Consider the following 23,424-nt stretch of genomic DNA (forward strand, 5'->3'; position numbering starts at 1 on the left):
TCACATGATCCTTCAGAAATCATTTAATATACTGATTTGCTGCTCAAGAAACATTTATCGTTGTGCTGCTAAATATTTTTGTGGAATTTTATCCGAAAAGAAATCTTACTGACCCCAATTGTTTTAACGGTAGTGTATACATATATATAAGTTCAGATTTGATTGTCATTTCCATGATTTATGGGAGTGGGCAGTCACTTCTCACTTCCTGTGTCTCCTCGGATTGGTGGCTCTCACTTCCAAGTATCAAGTATTTCACAGAGAATTATGTAATTAAAGTATATTTTCCACATTTAAGCCTTTTTTAAATCAGTTTCTCAATAATGCAAAGGAAAGATATTTTACTCTATAGACTTTGAAAGCTACATGGAGAGATTTTATACTTAAATTAATTTTCTTAAAAGTGTTAGTGCCGTGAAAAATCCAGCCTGTAAAATGCTTTGCAGGCAACAGAGGGTGTAGCGGTGGGGATATGATACCTATGGACGAACTCGGTCCAGGTAAGACCATTTCGGCATGCCCTCAAAAACAAACCCTACAGACAAATGTGGTTTTGTGAGAATACAAAACCATAATCCCTCTTAATTTGCGATTAGTTTTAGAAAATAATGAAATTCTTTTTCCCTGAAGAGTTTCATTCTAATGCTGTCTGCAAAACCCCTCTTTTAATAAGATGTTTGTAGAGCTGTTGTGTTTGGTGTGTATGGGCCGATGGAAATTTGAGCAGAAGCTCTATTGCTTGTTCACTACAGAGTACAACCTCTTCATTATGGTGCCATCTCTCTGATCTTCTCCACTGAAGCAGCATCCTCTCCAAGCCTGACTGACAATAATTGGACAGAGGCTGAAGATGGGGTGCTGTTTGAGTGGCTGGAAGGAAGTCAAGAAATACACACAGCATTCATGCACACATACACAAACCCGCACAGTAATCACACACATCACGCGCTCAGCTGCGAGCATGAGAACATCTGTGAACGCAGCACGTACTGAAGGTTGAGGGATCTGTCGCTGCTTGTTTGAAGAGCCATGCTGAGGGTGCTGACACACCGATCATGATAACAGTTTCTCTGCTTTCTTTCCCTCTCATTAGATGGCTATACGACGATTGACCAGCGAGACAAAGATTCCAAGTACAAAAGCAGCGACGGCTCGTCGGATCTGCAGGAGCGGGAGCCGTTAAAGGTCAGTGCAGAAGTGTCAGAAGTGAGACATGTTTCTACATCTGTTTAATCTGAGAAGGCACTCTGTGTGACAGTTTTGTCTGTGGTATTGGGTTAATAACGTCTCTGTCTCATTAGTTGCTTCAGGCACCAACACTGAAATTTTCCATAGGAAAGAGAAATGATATATTAACAGTGAATTTGTGTCGGAGCCATGGTGCAGCAGTTAACTAGACAGCATCATAGCATTATGGTCTGAGGGAAAATTAGCAATTTGGTTCACCAAAACAAGCCAAAATGGTTTTCATACATTGGAACTGTGCTACAAAGGAACTATTTCTCCTCCTGTAAAACCGCAGCTGCCCGTATTTATAAGTGACCTAATGAAAAGGCATCATAGAAACCCCCAGTACGATTGTAGTTGCAAACAACATGCAGAACCACATGCAGTATCTTCGACATTAAGACAAAATTTTCGACATTAAGACATTTTCGACATTAAGACATTAAGACATTTTTCCTCCTGTAAAACCGCAGCTGCCCGTATTTATAAGTGACCTAATGAAAAGGCATCATAGAAACCCCCAGTACGATTGTAGTTGCAAACAACATGCAGAATTTTCGACATTAAGACTGGTAAATCAGTTTTCATCATTAAAAATCAGTTTTTCAATAATGCAAATTAATGAGATTTTACTCAATAGACCCCGAAAGCTAGATAGAGAAATACTATATTTAAATTAATATTCTAAAAGTGAGCATAGACACCCCCAGTGCGATGCTAGTTACAAACAGCAGGCAGAAATTTTATGCAAAATACCAGACACAGTCAAGAGAAATCTTGATGATACTTTTTTATCCAGAACTGCAGTGTCAATAAAAATGTTTAAATCTAATTATTTTTTTACACGCTGGGTTACAAAAGTCTGAGACCACATTCATATCCTGAGATTCAAAATCTAATTTAAGCAAATTGTAAACATGTTTATTAACATTTTAAAACTCTATATTTTGATCTAGGTCACTAATTAAATAAGTAAAGTCTTTGGTAAGGTGTTGGTCAGGCACACATTTTCAAATCAAAACAGAAAACAGGATCGTCAGGTTTGACAAATTTGAATCACACTGTCCATATATGTATATTTGAGATAGTAAACTTGACCTCCCCTCATACAGTCTGCTGTTAGCTCCATTTCATGATTAAATAGATCATTAAACTTCAGCTTCGTGATATTAAAGTCTTTAATGTAGAGATGATTAAGAAACTGTCTGGCGCTGCTCTTTCCCCCTCTGACTGGCATCTGTGAGAGAGGTTGACTTGCATATCAAGTGCCTCTGCAACAGTAGATTGAGTTCTCTTACTCCCCCTTCACTTATATGGAGTCATCTCATATTATGAGTGTTATCACAGCCCAGCGTGAGAGTGATTTGTTTTACTGTGTCTGCGTTTGAAAAAGGCCACATAGATGAGCGTGTTCATTATTCTGCATTATTGACAACTACATTTCTGCACCATCTGTAGTCCGTCTCAGCATTGTGACTGGGCTTTGTATCTCAACAGCTGCCTGCCGTATTTCATTGTTAGGCTTTACAAACGCTTTAATAGATCATTTGTCATGACTATTCCCATAGTCATGACAAATTCAGATTTCTGTTGCTGTGACTGTCAGAATTCTGTCAGACCTTCAGATTATTTTTCATTGTCAGAATATTAGGGAAACAGTAAAGAGTTATTTTCCTACTAATACAATGAAGTTGCTCCCTATAGGGGTCCTTGTTGGCACAACATGCTTTTGATACACAAATATCACGTCAACCAAATTTGTATTGTTTTCGGAATGGTTCTTTATTCTGTTCTGCATGCTTTCTCTTAAATTACCTTTCTCTTCTATAATTTCTAACTGTTTATTTTCCACTTGAGCTTCCCTGTTGCGAGGACTAAACTGCCTTTCTCTGTGTGTTGAAACTGTTGGTTTTGCTGATTTGAACCCCTCTCCCACTGCTGCAGAATGACACAAATAGGAAACACTATATCAGGAGCAACAGGCCGACTGTCAGTCTGGTGGATGCTTGTGATGTTAAACCTCAGCCTGTTGACTCCTGGGTCTAAATGCATGCATGGTAGGTCTTATGTGTTTGATTTGGATGTTTTTTATTAATAGTTTTGTTCTCGCTCGTTCTGTAATAACAACCACCCTATGTTATCATTTGCTCCGTCTAACCCAGAGAAGTGCATTGGCTGACATGTGCATGCTCAGATAGTTAAAAAAATACTTTCTCTGTGACACTACCAGTAACATGAGGAGTGTGATTCAGAATAGAGAAAATAGGACCTTTTTTTGAGAAGTGGAGCAATCGAAAAGTGTCTATAGCATGTACACTACCTTTAAAAGTTTTGGGTCGTTAAGATTTTTTTTTTTTTTAAATTTACTTTTTTTTTACTTTTTTTCAAACGAATAACAAAGAAAGAGGAAACAAATTTCAAAGAACAGGGCAAGGAACAATTTATATATACCTACATATGTATTGTACATACTCATACTTCTTTCGTCTTTGGGTCGTCATATTTCTCACTGATTTCGTTTCTAAATCAGATAAAGATAAAGTAGCACAGTAAAGATTACATTTATATGAATGCATTAGTGAGAGAGCGATTGCGTATGGAGTAATTCTACCTGGCAGCGTCTCGCTAATAATACCGAAGCTGTGGGTTTTGTGGGTAGAAATATATGCTACAACTTTTCAGTTTCTAAGCTATTTTATTGATAAATCACAGAACAGTGTTAACTATACATTTCTGCACTACTGAAAGTTTCTGTGTGTAATGAGCACATATTCTTAAGGACATATGTATACCCAAGCATACACACACACGTACACATAGACACAATGGTTAACAGGTGCAACATATATTACATACATTAGTATTTAGGTTCCGGTAATATTCTACAATACAAAGTTATGTTTTTTTAAAGAAGGCTGCATTTATTTGATCAAAAATACAGAGTAAAAAAAAAAGGTAATATTGTAAAATATTAAAAATGAAAAACGTTTTGTTTTAATATATTTTAAATGTAATTTTTTTTTTTTATGCTGAATTTTCAGCATCATTATTCCAGTCTTCAGTGTCACATGATCCCTCAGAAATCATTCTAATGTGATGATTTGCTGCTCAAGAAACATTTCTTATTATTATCAGTGTTATAAACAGTTGTGCTGCTTCATATTTTTGTGGAAACAGTGATGCATTTATTCAGAATTATTTGATAGAAAGTTCAAAAGAACAGTATATCTTTGAAATAGAAATCTTTTGTAACATTATAAAGGTCTTTACTGTCACTTTTGATTAATCCTTGCTAAACAAGTGTTTTTTGTTTTTTTTACCGACCCTAAACTTTTAATTCGTAGTGTATTAAATTAGTTCCTGTGGAAAGTGGACTTCATTGACCAAAATACACTGTCATACATGTTCTTGTGGGCAGTGCTGCCTTCTCTGGGTTAGCGTTACCATCGTCTGTTTAATTTCACTCTCATGCTTGGCAAACATCTACTCATCATTCACGCATTCTTAATCCCATACTATATCTGTCTTGCAGAAAACCATTATCAGTTCAGCCCTGGCCTTTGAAACATGTAGAATTCAATCATGTCTAGAGGATCTTATTAGTTTGTCATTCTTAAAAACAAAAAAAGTTTTGTTTTAACAAAATATCATATTTGTTTTTGTAACTTTGGTTACATGGGATAGATCTGGTAAGTTATGTTGAGAAAACATTTCCTTAGTTTCAAAAATCATCCATCATTTAATCAACACTCTTACTTCCATTTTGCAAACATTATCATATGCATGTCTAATGTAATCAGTAATTAGTTTTGTGACCATAATAGAGATATCTCTCAATAGAACACATATTTTCATTTAGTCTGATGATGTCATCTGATATCTGTGGCTGTCCTGCCCTCTCCGCTGCAGGCTTAGCTCGCGACAGCGCTACATCTTACCACACAAGGATTTCACGAGTCACCACTGCCATTAACCGCAGAGCTCACCCAGATGTGGACTCATCTGACTTTTGCCTATAGGAGCGAGAGATACAAACTTTCATTCAACAGCCAGTATTTTCAGATTTCTCAACAAGTGAAAAAAAAAAAAAAAAACTGTTTAAAAAAAGAAAAAAAATACCACTTCTCATTTGTACATTCCCACTGGACGTAGTGTTCCCAGAACTGAGGATTTGCTGGAATGATGGATGGATTGAGTGTACAGGAAGTGCTGTCATGGACGTGGACGTGCATTGGAAAGAATTGAATTGAGTGCAAAGAGGAAATAAGAAAAGAAACTATTTTTATGTCAAAACAAAAAAATATAATTTGCCTATACTATTTTTGCTGTACGTTTCTGCCTAATTACTGTTTGTTTTGTGGATTTGTTTTCCCCAGAAGTGCAGTGAATTGTGACTTTTTTTGTTTGTTTGTTTGTTTTCATTTTGTAGAGTTTTAATGAACGTTTGGGTTATCTAAAATAGGGGAAGACACTTGTGAAGGAGGAAAAGGAAAGTTTGTTATTTTTTGTTGTTGTTGTTGTTGTCCATTACAACGGTGTGGGGACACATACAATGTCCGGGGGGGGGGGGGGGGGGGGGGGTCTATATTGAAATGCACGCTTTGCGATTTCTGTGTGCTGGCTTCATAAAGCAACTTTACAGACATATTATCACTGTGTTTGTTTCTTCTCACTGAGAACACTGACATCTGCTATAGTGAAGCTGAAGGGAGGAGAGCTGCTGCGCTTTCAGTGCTTTCCTGTTTTCCCCTGACATGTCCAGCTGCAGAGGCATGCTGGGTAACACTGGCACTTACCAGATTTTGCTTTGGTTTATTTAATAAGGGGTAATGATGGGGGGAAATCTATTTGGTAATATGTAGATTGTGTTATGAGGGATAGTAAGGGGGTTTCAGTTGCTCCTGTTGTCATAAAAGTAGATTTTAAAAACATTTTATATTTTTGTTGTTTTATAAATGTATATTAGGTTGCAAAGATAAAAAAGAGGGGGGTGGGATCACAATGTTCTTTATAACATTGATAGATGTGAATCCATAAGTTTGTTTAGAGCACACTCAGTATTCCATACATAAAGCAATGCCATGTTTGTATAAAAATTAATAATAATATAATAAAAAGATCATTGCTTTAGATAAATGTTTATCAAAGGCTGTAGAATCATTCTCATTGTCTATTTATATTTAATATTTTTTACATCTTGCTTTGTTAAATGGAAGCATTTCTTTTCAGAGTTCTTTTTTTTCAATTGGAAAACACGTTCAAAATGATCTGATTGGTTGACAGAACTCAAGTGTTCATCAGGAAAGACAAGGAGTATTACAGAAGAGGAATCAGGCATAGACACTACCTTTCATTTCAGCTGTTATGCAAGCCAGAATTCTTTTACATAAAAGTGTATCTCTTGAGTATAAAAAAACAAGCATGACTACGTTTTAATATTGTTTTCATTAATTTAGTTGAATTTATTTGGATATTACAATCTGGGCACTGAGAAAGTGAGAAAAAAGTAAATGCTGTAAATGTTCCACCTGTCAATGTAAAGAAATCCTGTACTAATCATATCATTTTACTCATAAACGCATAAAAAAGGAACGAACACTGACCTACCAAGTAGGATGACAAATTTTGTTTTTATTCCTGGCAGTTTCCATGTAATGTGAGGCAAGCAACACACGTCTGCTTTATCGTCTGATTTCTGTCATGTGACACTATATAACTCTCTATAACAAGGATTTTTTCATAGACTTCTAATAACAAAATAACTGTGTAATAATATTCACTTTTGAAGATGAAATGTTGTGTACATTCACATCGAGATCTTTAGCCTTGTGTAGGTTCATTATTAATATTTGACTGTCTGTTCCTGACTGCCTTTTTGCAGAATACAACCAAAGGATTTTGGTACCATGTAGTACGAGAGGTTCCCGGAGTGTGAATTTGCATCAGATTGTATATTTCTAGAAAAACGGATGTTGAAATGGATTTAAAAGAACCCTACTATTGTAGATATCATTAATTCAGAGCATCAAAAAATTCAGTATGTGTACAACTTGGTAGCAAATGTGTTTGTAACTATCATGTGCCTTAACCTTTTTCCATGTTAGATGAAAAAGATAAGTGTGTTTTATATGTTTTATTGGTCCCTGACTGCTCTCTCTCTCTCTCTCTCTCTCTCTCTCTCTCTCTCTCTCTCTCTCTCTCTCTCTCTCTCTCTCTCTCTCTCTCTCTCTCTCTCTCTCTCTCTCTCTCTCTTACACACACACCCCTCCTCTCTCTGGCTCCTCCCACTTTCACTCACTCTGTGTTCTCAATGTAGTCTAGACTGGTGGTGGGTTTTGCCTTGTATTACATTGTATTATAAACTTTTAAAAGATAGAGACATACAATGGTTTGATTATATAGTTGTTAATGCTTTCCTACCACTCAAGAACAATGCCACAGTGACCGAATGTATTGTTCATTTTACTAATACCCAGAAGAGAGAATTGCTCTTGTTAAAGAAAAATCCAGGTTTGTAGAGTATCATTTTGGTGTGTTTTAAATAAACCATGCCTGAAAAGAGTGCATTCTGTCTGCTGTTTCTTTTTCTCTTCATTTAAAGGGATTTTTTGTTGTTTTGGACTCCATTGACATTCAGTGTATGGATAAAAACAGTTGTTTGAAAATGTTCTTTCATGTTCCACAGAAGAAAGAAAGTCATACAGATCTGGATAGCATGTGGATGATTAAATGGTGACAGAATTTTAAAAAATCTTGGTGAACTAACGCTTTAATACACGAAGAACTTTCAGCTTTCATTTCAGGCGAAGGATGTATTTACTACAAACAACTTGTCAAACGATTTTTCATCAGAAAACAGTTTTTGCTGGGAGTGGTAGTTCAGAACTCGCCCATTTTTGTACATGATTTAAAGGTTTATACTCCCTTCGCACACCCTCTGACAGCGCAAATATTCATTTCAAAGTCAAATGTCTAGGAATTGGATTAAATCACATCATCCAGTGTGTGTGCGGCTCCTGCGATGGCCTGTGTGACGATGGATAAGTGTTTATGAGCCTGATCCCAGTCTTCCTTCAGGTCAGTGCTCTCCGCCTTCTCTACTGCGTCTGCCAGGCCGGGGAAGGTGGGCACACTTGATGACCTGGACGCCCATATCACGTGCCTGTGTAATGCCAGACAGCGTTAGAAGTGATTGGGAACAGGTGTGACATCAGCATGAACAAATGAAGGATGGTCAGTGTGGAATGCTAATTATTATTCATAAAGAACTGGGTCATTAGTAGCAGAATGTTTTAATAATGCTGATTTATACCTGAAACCATATTGTTCTGGGAACGCCAACGGGTCAAGGAAAGCCCTGTCCAGCAGCATGAGCTGGTCATTAATTCTGCGAGCCTTCAGAGGCCTGTTGTGATGACAGAAGTAATATTTATGCTGTTGTGTACCCTTGATAGCAGAGCAGGTGATATATTTTTTTGTTTACATCATCTTAAATCTTTAAAGTCTACTCTATCATGATATGCAAATTTCTAAGGTTTCTAAATGATCAACATGAACAAAAAAAATCTGAAAAACTTGTATAGAATCTATTACATGTCTTCTGTAGTCTGGTTGATAGATTATATTTAATTAGCAAGACATTTTTTTTTATATAATGTAATATAATTTTTAAAAAACGTCCCCCTTCGGGTTGTGATACAGATGTCGTTTTGCTGTGAAATCTTTTCTGATTTTTATAAAGTTAACGTAAAAAATAACTTTTATGTCATTTGTAATATTTCAAGATGAACACTATACTGGACTGAAGCAACTTAGGTTTACTTCTTTATCCAGGCATTGGCACAGGCATTTTTTAGGAAAATCATGTTAAAAATATGAGTATGAAATATGATTCATCAGGATTTTGAGGAACGTTTATTTTGTGCATCTCTCCAACATTATTCTGTTGCATTGGATTATATGTTCAATATAACAAAAACTACAGAGCTTTGATCATAAATTGAAACAGTAAGATTATATTTTTAATAAGACACATTACTGTGACAGAGATGTTTACAGTTTATACATTTTTTGTAAGTAGTCAACTTTTGCTCAGTTGACATTATGAGCTCCATATTCTCCTCCTATATGAGCCATAAAAACACTGATTTATAAGATTTTATACTCAACATAAAACACATATGCAAACTTGTTTTATATATACATTTTGCCTAAAGGTACAATAAACGGTTCCATATTAACTATTATTTCCTATGTCATGCTTTACAGGCTTAACTTACGTTTCTTTTGCGAGATCTGAATCCATTATCAAACGATCAAGTTTGGTGGCTGTCTCTCGGAATAACTGCACAGCTTTCTTCAAGGATTCTGGGATGGGATAAAAGTGCTCATTGCCACTTTGACACTTGCATAACTTCCATCGCTCTCACCATGTATTAACTTTTAGGTTGACAAAATTCAGTTACGATTAGCAAAAAGGAAGCATTAATTTCCCTCGTCGAAAGTAGTTTGAATCTTGTTCGCTCACCCATAGAGATTTCTTTAGCCGCAAGTTTTTCCTCAAAGGCTGTGACCGCCTGACTGAGGTACCGCTCCAGACTTTCTGCATAGTCACTGCAGTTAAAAGGCAACAGAAGACTGTCAGCCAATCGCACCAGCACATTCCCTGCTGTCCTGGCTACTGCCTGGTGACTTGTGAAACCTGCATAAGGGAAAGTCATTTGAACGTAAAATAGAACAGACGAGGACAGGCTGATAAATATGTTTTAGTATTAAAAGAGGGTTCATAGTAATTAGTAAATATAGAATCTCGTTTGAGAGCCTTAGTATTCATTTCACCTGGATCAATGAACTTAGATGCATAGTCAAAGGTGTCATAGGCCGTGTGGTAGGCTGGGTAGATGCGCGCTCTTGTTTTACTCTGCAAAATGATCAAGAAATGAGTCGTTATTATTACTCAGCTTTTTTTTAATGCCAAGTAGCTTAGCACTGACCACTTACCCGGTCATAATAATAGGAAATGTCCATAGAAGTTATTCCAAGGTAGTGCATAAAAGCAGCGTAATCACTTCCTGCACCTGTCAAGAAGCCCACACTGCAAATACAATTGACAATATTGAGAATAATTACTTTACCAGTCATAGTGCTATAATCCCCTTGCGAACCACGAGGTAGTATTGTGGAATAATAAGAGCATACTTTGGTATAACCCCATAATTTGGACTGGTTCTGTTGAAATATTTGATCCAGTTCTCATAGACTGATGTGGTTGTTCCAGGTGCATTAACCTGAAAGCACATGACTCATAAAAGTCTTATGAAAGTCACACTTCAGGGAAGGGAGTAGATACAAGGCTTGTTCCTCACCTGTTTGGAGGCTGTAAAAAGCACACTCTGTGCTGCTGGAGAAGCAGAAGCTCTGAGAGTGGCATTAGCTGTGGTGGACATCAAGCATTTCAGCAAGTGGAACACGGGATGAAATTAATATTGAAAATATTGAAAGAGGAAAAACATCAACTCGTACCAAACACTGAGATGTCCACGTTGATGTACGCCACAGTACGTTCACTCAGCTTACTGAAGTACTCCTGAGGATGGAATAATGCTTTCAACACCAAAACGGTCAAATCTTTCATGCTCTCCTTCCAGTTTTTAGCAATGCACAAACCTCTGTGTATTCTGCAGATCCAATAAGACCAAATTCTTCAGCTCCCCAACTGCCAAAGATAATGGACCGCCGAGGTCGCCATCTCCCTTTCAGGTATAGGGGATTACTGTTTGATTTTCTTTGCTTGTAACTAACACTAGAATTTGATAAATCATACTATATGCACTATATGTTATATTTTTTCCTCTGTATTGCAACTTACTGTTGCTTTCATTATACCTAGACCACCTTGTCTCATAGCAAAGTACTTCATTCGGGTCAGTACAAGTCACATTTGATGTCAGATTCAGTTGTTGTCTGGATGTCATTAGGCCTCACCTTCCTTCACCATCTTCCCCAGGACTCTGGTGATCTCTAGCATCACTGCTGTGCCGCTGCTGGGGTCGATGGCTCCGTGCACCCAGCTGTCCCTGTGGTTCCCATAGATCACATACCTGTCTGAACAACACGCATACAAAAATACAGTTTGCAAATGCAATTTATTCCTGTGATGGCAAAGCTGAATTTTCAGCATCATTACTCCAGTCTTTAGTGTCAAGAAAGATTTCAGACATTTTAAGTGTCCAAATCATTTCTGGGGACTGTGTATATTAGAACAACTATGACCAATATAACTTACCTGGCTCCACACTGCCTCTGATTATTCCCATGACATTCGCCGAATATTCCAGCCTCTCAGTGTTATAAATGTCCATGTGTACATTGCTGACGGACAAAACAAAACGTTATTTTCATTCTATCCTACATTATATCCTTCCAACATACTTGTTCAAGCATTAGAAGATACTGTATATATTGGACACAAATATGCAGCATTTACCTGTTGTTTAAGAGAGACGTGGGTTTGAATCCTGGTCCACCAAGTTTGTATGTGCATTTAAGTGAGCCTTGCCATTCAATAGGGGCATCGTCCCCATCAAGCTCACTGGCGCAGATAATTCAGTCAGAATTAGAAGGAAACATTCTAAAAAGTGAGTAACTAAAGAAATAAAAAGTATATTTAAACAGTTACGCTTACCAGATTAATCTCTCAGCATCCTCAAACCCTATTGGCTGTGCTGGAATTGGTGGAATACCAGTTATGTCTTCTTTTGGTCTTCTGTATGTATCATCTACAAATGAAATCAATTACATATGTTGTTGTTTATGTATCGTCCGTAATACGTGGTGTTTTCATGTAAAAAATCACCAGTTACCTTTTGCAGCTAGGTAAGGTGTTAACAAATCTCCAAAGTCAGTGTTGTATGAGCCTCGCTCGACGCCAGAGGGTGGCAGATACCAGGAGTTAGGGTAGGTTTCACTTTCCGACACCAGGCCATCATTAATGTCATATGGCTCAGTATAGACCAGCACCCCAACAATGCCGAACTTGGCTGCATTTATAGCCTGTTATATTCGTGTCACCGGAGAGTAAACATGTTGTATGCATTCAAGGTGATGAAACTACTAACAGTCTTCTAAACTGATACCTAATACTGCATTTTCCTTTTCTGATGTTTTTGAGAGATTTTACTAGTGTTTTCTCACCTTTTTCGATCTCCCTTCTCCTCCGTATCTGGTGATGGCAATGGTTCCCCTCAGATCCAGTGTTCTGTTTAACAGCTCAAAGTCACTTATTTTACCTTGGTTTGCATAGACAAGTTTTCCCTGTATATAAAAGACAGATGAGTCAATATATTGGACCATATAACAATTTGATTCAGACATACATTTCATCTCCATACTATCTACAATTACACAATCATATAGGCTTTTGATAAGTTAGTGATAGCAAGATATGCTTACAATAAACTCTTGTTTATATATAGTGACATGTACTGTGTGGCAATGACCCTACACAAAGGTCATTACGGTTTTGTTTCAAAACAATCAAGTGCAATAAAGACAATCGTTGTCTTCTCTTGCTCAGATATGTCTTGAGTTATGGCTGTGTCATTATGTCATTATGCTTTATTTCATGATAACATCTCCATCAGAGGAGATGTTTTTAAAAAAAGCAAAAAAAAGAAAAAAAAAACTGATCCGAGACCAGGTAAAGTAATTAATTGAAAATAAAAAAAGTTATATAATTATAAATTCAATGTAGTGTCTGCAAGATTTGTAATGTTTTTGAAAGAAGTCTCTTTTTCTTACCAAGGCTGCATTTATTTGATCAAAAAAAAATAATAATATTGTGAAATATTATTACAGTTTAAAATGTAATATATTTTAAAATGTAATTTATTCCTGTGATGCAATTACTCCAGTCTTCAGTGTCACATGATCCTTCAGAAATAATTCTAATATGCTGATTTGCTGCACAACAAGCATTTCTTATTATTATCAGTGTTGAAACTCTTTAATATTTTTGTGGAAACCGTAATAAAGTTTTTCTTTAAATAGAGATATCAAAAGAACAGCATTCATTTGATGTTATGAATGTCTTTACTGTCACTTGTGATGAATTCCATGAGTCCTTGCTCAACAAAAGTATTAATTTCTTTCAAAAAAAAAGATCTTACTGACCCCAAACTTTTGAACGGTAGTGTATTCTACTGCTTTACGAAGCAAATGGATGGATAATGTCAGTAAACTACATATTTATTTAAAGAATAATATGCAAGTGTTCATGAACTGTGAAGTATATATTAAGGTGGTGAAGGCTGCACACCTTGACATTTCCTGCAGGGGAATACGCTGCGAACGGCTGGACCACCTCTGGGTCGTCCTGTTCTGGTTGGTATGCTTTCTCTCTCTCTCTTGCCGTAAACAGGACTCTGTTTTCTGGATCAACTAAGTAAAAAAGAGTTTGTTCTTAAGTTTCCTACACATCGTTTAACATTTTTGGATAATATATGATTTTGATCTCACTCATGGTGTTGAAAGCAAATCAGAAAAATGTCTCAAAGTAGAAGGTGTTCTTAAATGAATTCAGAACAAAAAAATTGTATGCTTTGGATAGATATTTTATATGCTGTCTTACCAACAGAGACTTTGTTGGGGTTTGTTTTGTCAGGGAAGGACAGATACACCTTGTAGTCCTCTCTCCATGCATTGTCCAAGCCTGTTTTGGGGTCCTTCCATCGCTTCAGCATAAACTCTACGGTTGCTTCATCTCCAGGGGTAGTGGCCATGTGGGGAACCTTAGTCAGCTCCCTTTGGAGACACATCACAAAAGGAAATTCTTAAATCAGCTGAAACAAACAACTCCATACAGATTGATGTAAAGCTGGCCGTTTAATCGTTTTAGAATCTCATGCGTGTGTGCTTCAGAATAGATGCTTAACCTGAGGTTTTCTTTAATTTCATTGGTGTCCAGTTCTGCAAGGAATTTCTCAATGATACTTTCATCCACATCACGAGATGCATCCTGGACCCACTCTGGCACCGAACTGCCCTTGTCAATGGCGAAGTGTCCTAGCAGAATCCCTATAGTAAAAAACACTGCTCCTGTAAGGAGACCCAACAACACCTCTTTTACTAGCATAACGTCTGTATGTCAGAGCCCTAAATGCACCATCTGAATGGTCAACCAGCTCTATCCTCTTCTAATAAAGCCTGTGGCGAGAGTGGTGAGATAGTGGGTGTTAAATAACTGTCGAGATCATTTGGATCATATGGTTTTGTCCTTCTAACTGCCATTGTAAAATCCCTATTCCTGATAAGAGGGATTTAACTGAACCATAAAGTGTACTCATTAATGTTTTTTTGTGAAATGTCATGTTGGACTTTATCTCCTGGCACAACTGTAAAAACTATGTTTAAGTCATCTATGCACACTGAGTTTATAAGCATTAAAAGTCACACTTTATGACCACCACCACTCAATATATATATATACAGTATATGTGTGTGTGTATATACAATATATATATATAAATTAAAATAAATTATATATAAGGTCCCATTCTGCTGTTTTTCTTGTTTACAACTACAATGTGTCCTAAAAGGACTATCCACATTAAGACAGAATGACAACTACATACATGATTTTTTTTTTTTTTTTTTCATCTAATAGTTTGGTTGGTTTGTTTTAAAATCTGAGTATTTGTCATCATCTGTTGAAGGTTCAGTTCCAAAGACTGGGGAACTGGGGCAGAGGATCTGGCAACATGCGTCCGCATGGTTACCACTTTGTATGCAATTTACTCGTATGTGTTTTTTTGTTGTTGTTTTTGTGTGTGCGTGTGTGTGTGTGTTACCTTAATTTGACCTCTTTAATCCTACTGTTAAGTGGAGAGCCTTTAATTAAAATAAAAACTGCTTCCCATGATGCAAATGTTGAAGAATAGTATTTTCACTTTCACATTCATTGATTCGATGTGCTTAGCTAAACGATAGCTGGGATCTTTTTTTTAACAGATCGAGGATTATACCTGAAAAGCGTAGTTCGTAATCGTAAGTATTCTGTGATATAAAGATACTTGAACTTTATCTCTTGCACATGTTATGACGTTGGGTTAGCAGCTATGTGTGTTGCACGCGCAATGTCGTTCAGTTTACACACACGGTGTTGTGCGAATTAAGGCCATATCACCGAATGCAAAATATCATTAGCCTACATTTACAACGAACCATTAAAAATACTATATCCCACACACCAACTGCTAAATGACTGCATTCGCCGTGTCCGTTCTTTTGAGTCGGATCTTTTCAGGAAAGTTTAATCGGTTGAATTGGTTAAAAAAAAGAAGCGAGAACCGTCTCTTTCGGACACGCGCGACTAACGTTAACTTAGTTGAAAAACGGTGAGCTGATTTCAGAGCATTACGAACTGGAAATTACGGCTTGACTGCACTGCAGGTCATGAATATTTTAAACCCGGAAGACGAAATAGCGCTAATAAGTTCTAAATGTTCTTCTACAGTCAAAATGAGCAGGTGCTATTCTCTTTAATGAATGTGCATTTACACATATTCTGTTAACATTTCATAAAATGTAGATTAGTGTTTCATATAAAATAGAGTTGATCTTAACAAATAGCTACTAAAAAGTACAAATAATATTTTTTTGTAAATTATTTTATGAGCATAATTATGTCTGCAACTAACAGAACATGTGAATTTGCAGTAAACACCCTTATTAAGCACCGAGTAAGTTTTAAACAGAAAACAGAACTTTTTGTTGAGCTCATTGGCTTGTTTTGTATGATCATTGTCTTTATAATGCATTTTTACCGTTACCTTTTACAGAACTACCAAGTTTAGTACTATGAGTCGCTTTGCTCTGCTTGTGAATCTCATAGCCCTACCCATCATTCACCTTTGGGCTGCAGTCACTAAAGAGCCCACTATATTACCCACTTCAAGCAATGGAGAACCATTCCCATGGAACAAAATGAGGCTTCCAGACACAGTATCTCCCCTTCATTACCATCTCCTTATCCACCCCAACCTCACAAGTCTAGACTTCACTGGACTGGTACAAATCCAAATTGAGGTGCATCAAGACACCAAGTCTATAATACTGCACAGCAAGGATCTTCATATCTTCAATGCAAGGTTGCTAAGTTCAGATATGAGTCAGCGACAGCCTTTAAAAGTGCTAGATTACCCATACTTCCAGCAGATTGCTCTTATATCTGATAATGCACTGCTGAAGAGAGGCCATGTATATTCAATTCAATTGGAGTTTGCCGCTAACCTTTCTGAGAGCTTTCATGGATTTTACAAAAGTACATACCGCACCAACAAGGGAGACGTCAGGTGAGAAATCTTATGTAAACACTTCAACCCCCTCCCCCACTTTATTTATTTATTATTTTTTTTAATAATAATCTGTTAATGTGTCATTCACATTCTCAGGGTTGTGGCTTCCACACAGTTCGAGCCAACTAGTGCCCGAGCAGCCTTTCCCTGTTTTGATGAACCTGCCTTCAAAGCTAACTTTACCGTGCGGATTCGCAGAGAAGCAAAGCATATTGCCCTCTCAAACATGCCTAAGGTGCTGTAATGTCTATAGAACCTCTGTTGATCAATCCTTCTATATTCCGTCTATAAAGCTTGAATAAATCATATTGCTGCATGAACTATTAATCTGCCAGGGTAGACTCTGATTCTTCTGTTAAGCAAACTCTTTTTTTTTTTTCTTTACTCCAGCTGAGAACATTAGAGCTGCCAGGCGGCCTGTTTGAGGACCAGTTTGATGTGAGTGTAAAGATGAGCACATACCTGGTGGCCTTCATTGTCTCTGACTTTCTCTCTATCAGCAAGACCAGCCAGCATGGAGTCCAGGTTAGAAGCCCTTATGTACTGTAAGATCCCACCTCCATCATTTATCACTTTTTGCAATCCTGCTAATAGCATTTATTTGATGTGAATTCAGATTTCGGTGTATGCTGTGCCAGAGAAGATCGACCAGGCAGAGTTTGCTCTGGACGCTGCAGTGAAGCTGCTTGACTTCTACGATGACTACTTTGACATTCCTTACCCTCTACCCAAACAGGGTAAGCTGCACATTCTTGTCTACTGCTTAACATGCAAATTACAGATTTCTAGTTTCAGCATGTATATAATCTACTCCGTAGATCTTGCTGCTATCCCAGACTTCCAGTCTGGAGCGATGGAGAATTGGGGTCTGACCACCTATCGGGAATCAGGCCTTCTTTTCGACCCCCATAAGTCTTCTGCTTCTGACAAACTGGGCATCACAATGATTATCGCTCACGAACTGGCCCATCAGGTGGACTTATGACATTAATTAACTGTTTTGCGTGCGTGTGTGTAATGGGGGTAATAAGGCCTGTTCACGCCAAGAACGATAACTATAATGGTAACTATATTTGCATTCTCACCAGCGGATGATATCGTTCTATTTATTCTAAGCATGTGGATTGTCTGGCCCTTTAAATGCTTGAGCTCTTCAAAGCAGGATAGATTTTGATTGGCTGACAATTTTTTTATTGTTTATCAGCTGGTTAAAAAAATAGTTCTGATATGATATCGTTTCTCGATGCTGTTATCGTTATAGTTGTGGTGTGGACTCTGCTATTCTTTTACATTCAAAACGAGTTTTACAACTATATCTTTATCGCTATCTTTATAGTTATCACTCTTGGTGTGAACGGGCCTTACTAGTAATGATTGTAGTGACCTGTTGCTGTGGTTAATCAGTGAATGGCTCATTCTGTGTCTGTTCTTGTCAGTGGTTTGGTAACCTGGTGACCATGCAGTGGTGGAATGATCTGTGGCTGAACGAAGGATTTGCCAAGTTCATGGAGTTTGTGTCTGTTAACATCACCAATCCTGAACTGCAAGTTGTAAGTTTTTGTAAAATTGTTGGCCCTTGTATCCATAATGACCATTTTAAAAGCACTCAGCAAGAGTTGGATGAAAATTTGTGCTCAAATGAACCCCAATCATGTTTGTGCAACAGGAGGATTATTTCCTGGGCAAGTGTTTTGAGGCTATGGAGGTAGACTCCTTAAGCTCCTCTCACCCTGTGTCCACGCCGGTGGAGAACCCTGCTCAGATACAGGAAATGTTTGATGATGTTTCCTATGACAAGGTGCATTATAAAACCAGTGGAAACTTTTCTTTCTTTCTTGTTTTTTAAGCTTTTTAAAAGCATGTTACAGTTGTGAATGTCATTTCAGGGGGCTTGTATTCTGAACATGCTGAGAGAGTTTCTGACCCCAGAGGACTTTAAACTGGGGATCGTGAGATACCTGAAACGCTACAGTTACCAGAACACAGTCAATAGTAACTTGTGGGAAAGTCTGACCAATGTGAGTAAAAGTAATGCACGCGTAATGCAACTCTGCAGTAAACAGTGTGAGCTAATTCATTGGATGCAGTCACATTTACTGTTGTTCAGCAAATTTTCGCATGCGAAAATGAACCCAGTCATTTCAATGAGAATACATGCAATCAGGAATTTTATATAAGGGCAAATAATTTCTCCACTGAGATTTCACATAGAGTTCAAGCACACCTTCAGAGTACAAGATCAAAATGTCTTAGGATGTGTTGTTAGTGGTAACAGGTTTTCTATGTCTCTGTTTAAGGTTTGTGACTCTGATGGACTGGACGAGGGCAGACTGAAGGGTGAAGAGTCTTGCCGGCGCTCAGTCTCACAGTCTGGAGCTTCTGTGAGTTGATTGATCACATCATTGACCTAAACACTTTATACACTGTTTTTAACTGGTGTTGTGATGTATTTCTGTGATATTGTATCTCTTAGAAATGGCACTCTGAGGATGAGCTGGACGTTAAGGCTATGATGGAGACATGGACATTGCAGGAGGGCTTTCCACTCATTACAGTGGAGGTCAAAGGTCGTGAAGTCAGACTAAGTCAAGAGCGTTACCTCAAGAGTGACGACCCCTCACAAAAATCCAGGTTATTTTCAAGTATCTAGTATACATTGTTTTTTCTCTTCGTTTTTAAGTCACTTTAAACTGACAGTGATATTTTATGATTATATTTAATTATATATGATTTTATGTTTATATTTTTGAAAATGTGATCACAGTTGAGATATTGCAGGTAAAAATAAGATGTCATTCTCTTCTGACAAGCAAGCAGTTTTCTTGCTGAAAAAACAAAGGGACAGCAGTGAATAATACATCATATCATGAACAAGATGAAGGATTATCAATGCATGAATCCCAAGTCACTCAGAATGTTGACTATTTTTGACACGTTTTTCCACACATCATTTTTTTTAAATGATATCCCTGTATATGGGCAGAGATAAATCATTTACAAAGTCAAATCACTCACAGTAACAGAAATGTCTCCTTTAGGAAGGATATTCGACAACAGTATCTCTCAGGAAACACATTGGATCTGTACTAATTTGCATTGTTACATTTTTCTCAACTGTCACTGTCACTCTTGTTACCACAAATCATGAACTCTCGTTGAGAATGAAAACTTCCCTTTGCTTGTTCACTCTTAATTTTCTTTTCAGTTTTTTTTTGGTGTGTGTGTGTGTGTGTGTGTGTGTGTGTGTGTGTGTGTGTGTGTGTGTGTGTGTGTGTGTGTGTGTGTGTGTGTGTGTGTGTGTGTGTGTGTGTGTGTGTGTGTGTGTGTGTGTGTGTGTGTGTGTGTGTGTGTGTGTGTGTGTGTGTGTTTGTTTGTTTTACACTTGATTGTAAATTTGGCTTAATCTTTAGTTCCTGATCTTTCAGCTTCCTGTGGCACGTTCCATTGACTTACATTACCAGTGGCTCAACGACAGTCCACCGCTTCCTGCTTAAGACCAAAACAGGTATTGGTTGGAAAACCATTATTAGACAATATTATTAATTTTAGTAATGTTATATAATATATTACTTCATAATAATTGAATTATATTGTTTTTGAAATGTCTTCACGTCTCTAAACAACACAAGCACTGAAGTATATGTGTGACAGGTAAACCACTGTACACTCTTAAAAATAAAGGTTGTTTATTGGCATCTATGTTTCAATGAAGAACCTAAAACATTCATGTAACCTTTACTTTGCACAAAAGGTTCTTTATAAAAAAAATAACTTCTTCAGATTATTAAAAGTCACACCAAGAAAAAAAATGGTTCTTCACTGAAAGGTTCTTTGGGGAATCCAAAATAGTTCTTGAATGGGATCACTTTGAGAAAAACCCTTTTGAAAGCTTTATTTTTACGGGTATAGCACTGAATTCTGACAGATTGTTGTATATGTCGTGATAGACGTGCTGTATCTGCCGGAGGAGGTGGACTGGATCAAGTTTAATGTGGACATGAGTGGATATTACATTGTGCACTATGAGGGCTCTGGCTGGGATGACCTCATCAGGCTGCTCAAACACAATCACACAGCGCTCAGCAGCAACGACCGGGCCAGCCTCATCAACAACGCCTTCCAGCTGGTCAGGTCAGTCCTCCTCATCTACTGTATATCATATCCATATCAAGAGTCAAACAAGTAGATCAAAAGTACTGTAAAAATAAAAGTGTAGGTAATTTATCATGCCCTGGTTGATTTAAACATCTTGTGTTTTGGACAGTGTTGGTCAGCTTCCTCTGGATAAGGCTTTAGATTTGACCCTGTATCTAAGCAAAGAAACTGAGATTATGCCAGTGACTCAGGGCTTCAGTGAGCTTGTGCCTCTGTACAAACTGATGGAGAAAAGAGACATGGTGGAGCTGGAAAACCAGATGAAGGTCAGTGAGCGGTCATTTATATTTGATCTTCAGGCTCAGAATCTTATGGATTCATTCATTTATGATTCAGGCTCGAAAAAAGCTTCTAACCCTCAGCCATTCTGAGAATCAGTTATAATTCATTTGACATTTCATGATTCATATAAATAAAGGGATAGTTCACCCAAAAATGAAAATTCTGTCATCATTTACTCACCCTCAAGTTGTTCCAAACCTGTTTCTTTCTTCTGTTGAATACAAATGGAAGTCAATGGGGTCCCATCAACTGTTACCGACATTCTTTAAAATATCTTCTTTTTTTGGGTGAACTATCCTTTTAACAGGATGTCATTTAGTACAATCTCACTGCTGTCAAATCGCAAATTTAGAGGTTGGAAAGTTTTTTTTTAATGCTTTTGAAATAATCTGTTATGATCACCAAATCTATTTGATCAAAAAGACAAAGCTTGATTTTCAGCATCATTACTCAAGTCTTCAGTGTTACATGATCCTCCAGAAATCATTCAGATATGCTGTTATGGTGCTGAAGAAACATTTCTTATTATGATCAACCTTGAAAACAGTTCTGCTGCTTAATATTTTTGTGGAAACTGAAAGGTTTATGGAAAATCTGTAAAAATTGTGATTTCAGGCTTAAAATAGTCCTGCAAGTTAAAAAAATATGATGGAAATTTCTGTACTAAATATAATTATTTTTAGTAATGCTAAGCTGTAAACGTTTTAAATGGTTAGAAATTGCTCTTTGTGAGCAGCATTCTGATAGTGATTTTTAAAAATCCAGTAATCATGAATCACTATAATATTTTTTTTTTGCTTGTTTCTTCTTTTATTGTCTTTGTTAACTCTCTACTTATCATGCTTAAGTAAAGCACTTTAAATTACCATTGCGTATGAAATGAGTAATAAAAATGAACTCTCCATGTGGTACATGTGTATGTGTAACAGATGTTGGTTCTCTCTCTGTGGTCCAGGGCTACATACTGCAGCTGTTCCGGAAGCTCATAGACCGGCAGTCGTGGACTGATGACGGCTCTGTGTCTCAGAGGATGATGCGGAGCTACCTCCTCCTGTTCGGCTGTGTGCGGGGTCATCCTCTCTGTGTCAGCACCGCCACCCAGCTCTTCAACGAGTGGAGGGCCTCAGATGGGAACATGAGGTCGGAGGCCATCTTTGTCTTTCCCCTTCTCAAACACTTTACACTATTACCATCAAGATTAAGAAAACTTTGGTCATTTTTTTTTGTCTGTCCTTCCATCCTCTAGTCTTCCCAATGACGTTACTATGGCTGTGTTTTCTGTTGGCGCCCGGACTGAGGATGGCTGGGAGTTCCTGTTTGAGAAGTACAAGGAGTCCATGTATGTCTCGATCAAGAGCAGGATCAAGATGGCCCTCACGACCAGCCCTCTCGATCACAAGTTAAAATGGTAAGGCATTTATATATACACATCTGCTTAAGAAAATAAGTACAAATCACTAATGTCAGAAGTACAAATTCTTTCTGTCAGGATGATGGAGCAGAGTCTGATGGGAGAGGTGATGAAGACTCAGGATCTGCCGTATGTTGTAACCTCAGTCAGTAAAAATCCTAAGGCCTATAAACACGCATGGGACTTTTTACAAGCTAACTGGGACTCCCTGATTAAGAAGTGAGGCACACACCAGTGGTAAATAGTCCACTATATAATAGTGGTATATAGCCCTTTTATGACTTCAAACATTTGTTTATAGATTTGATCTCGGCTCACACTCCATAGCACACATGGTAGTAGGAGTGACCAACCAGTATTCCACCAGAGAAATGCTTGCTGAGGTAGGTATTACGCTTTATTTAACCCAACAAGTAATTAGGAGCTTTCACCAGTTTGTGATCAGAAAACTATTGTATGACAAAGAGCGTGTTTCTCTACTCTGTCAGGTTCGTAGTTTCTTCAGTTCCTTGCGGGCTGAAACTGGAGCAGAACTGAGATGTATTCAGCAGGCCCTGGAGAACATAGAAGAGAACATTCGCTGGATGGACAAGAACCTCCCACTACTGAAGGCCTGGCTGCACAGATACTATGACCAGCACAAGAATACAGAATTGTGAAGCACTTGTATTGTAAATGTCTTGGGTATATACATTATTTTATTATGATGTAAGAATTTTCATAAGAACTTAGGTGTGCTAAAGTGTGTGATTTTGAATTTTGTGAATACAGGGTAAATATTTTTGAATAGCTGTACCATTTCTTATAAAGGTATAATTTAAGATTTTCGTCGGTCCACAACCTGTAGTATTGAAATTAAAAGTGGATTGGATTACCTTTGTTATATGTTTTATTTTGTCATTAATAGTTTTGTCCTTGCAATGACCTGTTTTAATTCTTGAAAGCATAACTTTATGCTCCAACACTTCAGATGTATATACCAGCAATCATTTATAC

The 23,424-nt window shown here is 37.5% G+C and overlaps 3 protein-coding genes and 1 long non-coding RNA gene across 58 annotated transcripts in view; 3 read left to right on the forward strand and 1 right to left on the reverse strand.

Annotated features, from left to right (window-relative positions):
- arvcfb (ARVCF delta catenin family member b) overlaps positions 1 to 5,686 on the forward strand; it is a 236,940-nt gene extending 231,254 nt beyond the window's left edge. For 16 of the 50 annotated variants that reach the window (XM_077240979.1, XM_077240957.1, XM_077240978.1 and 13 more), the window contains 4 exons: positions 447 to 500; positions 1,094 to 1,206; positions 3,172 to 3,284; positions 5,137 to 5,275. In XM_077240979.1, the coding sequence (XP_077097094.1) occupies positions 447 to 500; positions 1,094 to 1,206; positions 3,172 to 3,273 (269 nt within the window). In that variant the 3' untranslated portion in view covers positions 3,274 to 3,284; positions 5,137 to 5,275. Of the gene's footprint in view, positions 1 to 446; positions 501 to 1,093; positions 1,207 to 3,171; positions 3,296 to 5,086 lie in introns of all 50 variants that reach the window. The other 34 variants (XM_077240966.1, XM_077240980.1, XM_077240983.1 and 31 more) reach the window with 17 other exon arrangements.
- Positions 5,687 to 7,616: 1,930 nt separating this feature from the next.
- On the reverse strand, positions 7,617 to 14,956 carry naaladl1 (N-acetylated alpha-linked acidic dipeptidase like 1). 3 transcript variants are annotated; one of them, XM_077240989.1, is made up of 20 exons: positions 14,859 to 14,956; positions 14,160 to 14,301; positions 13,856 to 14,028; positions 13,544 to 13,665; positions 12,421 to 12,540; positions 12,090 to 12,279; positions 11,912 to 12,005; positions 11,714 to 11,818; positions 11,513 to 11,598; positions 11,212 to 11,331; positions 10,894 to 10,979; positions 10,750 to 10,813; positions 10,593 to 10,660; positions 10,426 to 10,514; positions 10,228 to 10,321; positions 10,066 to 10,147; positions 9,755 to 9,928; positions 9,507 to 9,594; positions 8,540 to 8,632; positions 7,981 to 8,389 (listed from the first exon to the last, which is right to left on the reverse strand). In XM_077240989.1, exons 1-20 carry the CDS (start codon positions 14,881 to 14,883, stop codon positions 8,212 to 8,214), a joined length of 2,193 nt encoding a protein of 730 aa, XP_077097104.1. In that variant the 5' UTR covers positions 14,884 to 14,956; the 3' UTR covers positions 7,981 to 8,211. The 3 variants fall into 3 exon arrangements, with proteins under 3 accessions (XP_077097103.1, XP_077097104.1, XP_077097105.1); XM_077240988.1 differs by lacking the exon at positions 14,859 to 14,956 and having other exon boundaries at positions 7,617 to 8,389; positions 14,160 to 14,462; XM_077240990.1 differs by lacking the exons at positions 8,540 to 8,632; positions 14,859 to 14,956 and having other exon boundaries at positions 8,127 to 8,389; positions 14,160 to 14,462.
- LOC143748791 (uncharacterized) lies at positions 10,909 to 11,338 on the forward strand. Its single transcript, XR_013206835.1, has 3 exons — positions 10,909 to 10,986; positions 11,117 to 11,150; positions 11,234 to 11,338. It is a non-coding gene; the product is annotated as an uncharacterized LOC143748791 (long non-coding RNA).
- A 10-nt stretch (positions 14,957 to 14,966) lies between the features above and the next one.
- On the forward strand, positions 14,967 to 23,302 carry erap1b (endoplasmic reticulum aminopeptidase 1b). Of its 4 annotated transcripts, XM_077240987.1 has the most exons (20): positions 14,967 to 15,023; positions 15,235 to 15,270; positions 16,065 to 16,577; positions 16,677 to 16,815; positions 16,971 to 17,105; positions 17,197 to 17,317; positions 17,399 to 17,553; positions 18,017 to 18,130; positions 18,247 to 18,378; positions 18,467 to 18,598; positions 18,878 to 18,961; positions 19,054 to 19,211; positions 20,006 to 20,085; positions 20,528 to 20,711; positions 20,845 to 21,001; positions 21,973 to 22,157; positions 22,264 to 22,425; positions 22,507 to 22,647; positions 22,730 to 22,811; positions 22,917 to 23,302. In XM_077240987.1, exons 3-20 carry the CDS (start codon positions 16,084 to 16,086, stop codon positions 23,085 to 23,087), a joined length of 2,826 nt encoding a protein of 941 aa, XP_077097102.1. In that variant the 5' UTR covers positions 14,967 to 15,023; positions 15,235 to 15,270; positions 16,065 to 16,083; the 3' UTR covers positions 23,088 to 23,302. The 4 variants fall into 4 exon arrangements, with proteins under 4 accessions (XP_077097102.1, XP_077097101.1, XP_077097099.1 ...); XM_077240986.1 differs by lacking the exon at positions 14,967 to 15,023 and having other exon boundaries at positions 15,152 to 15,270; XM_077240985.1 differs by lacking the exons at positions 14,967 to 15,023; positions 15,235 to 15,270 and adding an exon at positions 15,580 to 15,752.
- The last annotated feature ends 122 nt before the right edge of the window (positions 23,303 to 23,424 follow it).

This window comes from Siphateles boraxobius, unplaced genomic scaffold (assembly GCF_051911475.1).
Source record: "Siphateles boraxobius isolate OS27281-9 unplaced genomic scaffold, OSU_SipBor_1 24, whole genome shotgun sequence".
Classification (NCBI taxonomy): Eukaryota; Metazoa; Chordata; class Actinopteri; order Cypriniformes; family Leuciscidae; genus Siphateles; species Siphateles boraxobius.

Bases quoted from the DNA above. Each gene is read 5' to 3' on its own strand.
- naaladl1 (XM_077240988.1), bottom strand. From the start codon at position 14,359: ATGCTAGTAAAAGAGGTGTTGTTGGGTCTCCTTACAGGAGCAGTGTTT. The intron at 10,814-10,893 runs GTTTGTGCATTG...TTCCATCCTCAG, and splicing joins GATCTGCAGAATACACAGAG to GAGTACTTCAGTAAGCTGAG. The intron at 10,661-10,749 runs GTACGAGTTGAT...TGTCCACCACAG, and splicing joins CGTGGACATCTCAGTGTTTG to CTAATGCCACTCTCAGAGCT.
- erap1b (XM_077240984.1), top strand. From the start codon at position 15,679: ATGAATATTTTAAACCCGGAAGACGAAATAGCGCTAATAAGTTCTAAA. The intron at 18,962-19,053 runs GTGAGTTGATTG...TGTATCTCTTAG, and splicing joins TCTCACAGTCTGGAGCTTCT to AAATGGCACTCTGAGGATGA. The intron at 22,812-22,916 runs GTAGGTATTACG...CTACTCTGTCAG, and splicing joins CCAGAGAAATGCTTGCTGAG to GTTCGTAGTTTCTTCAGTTC.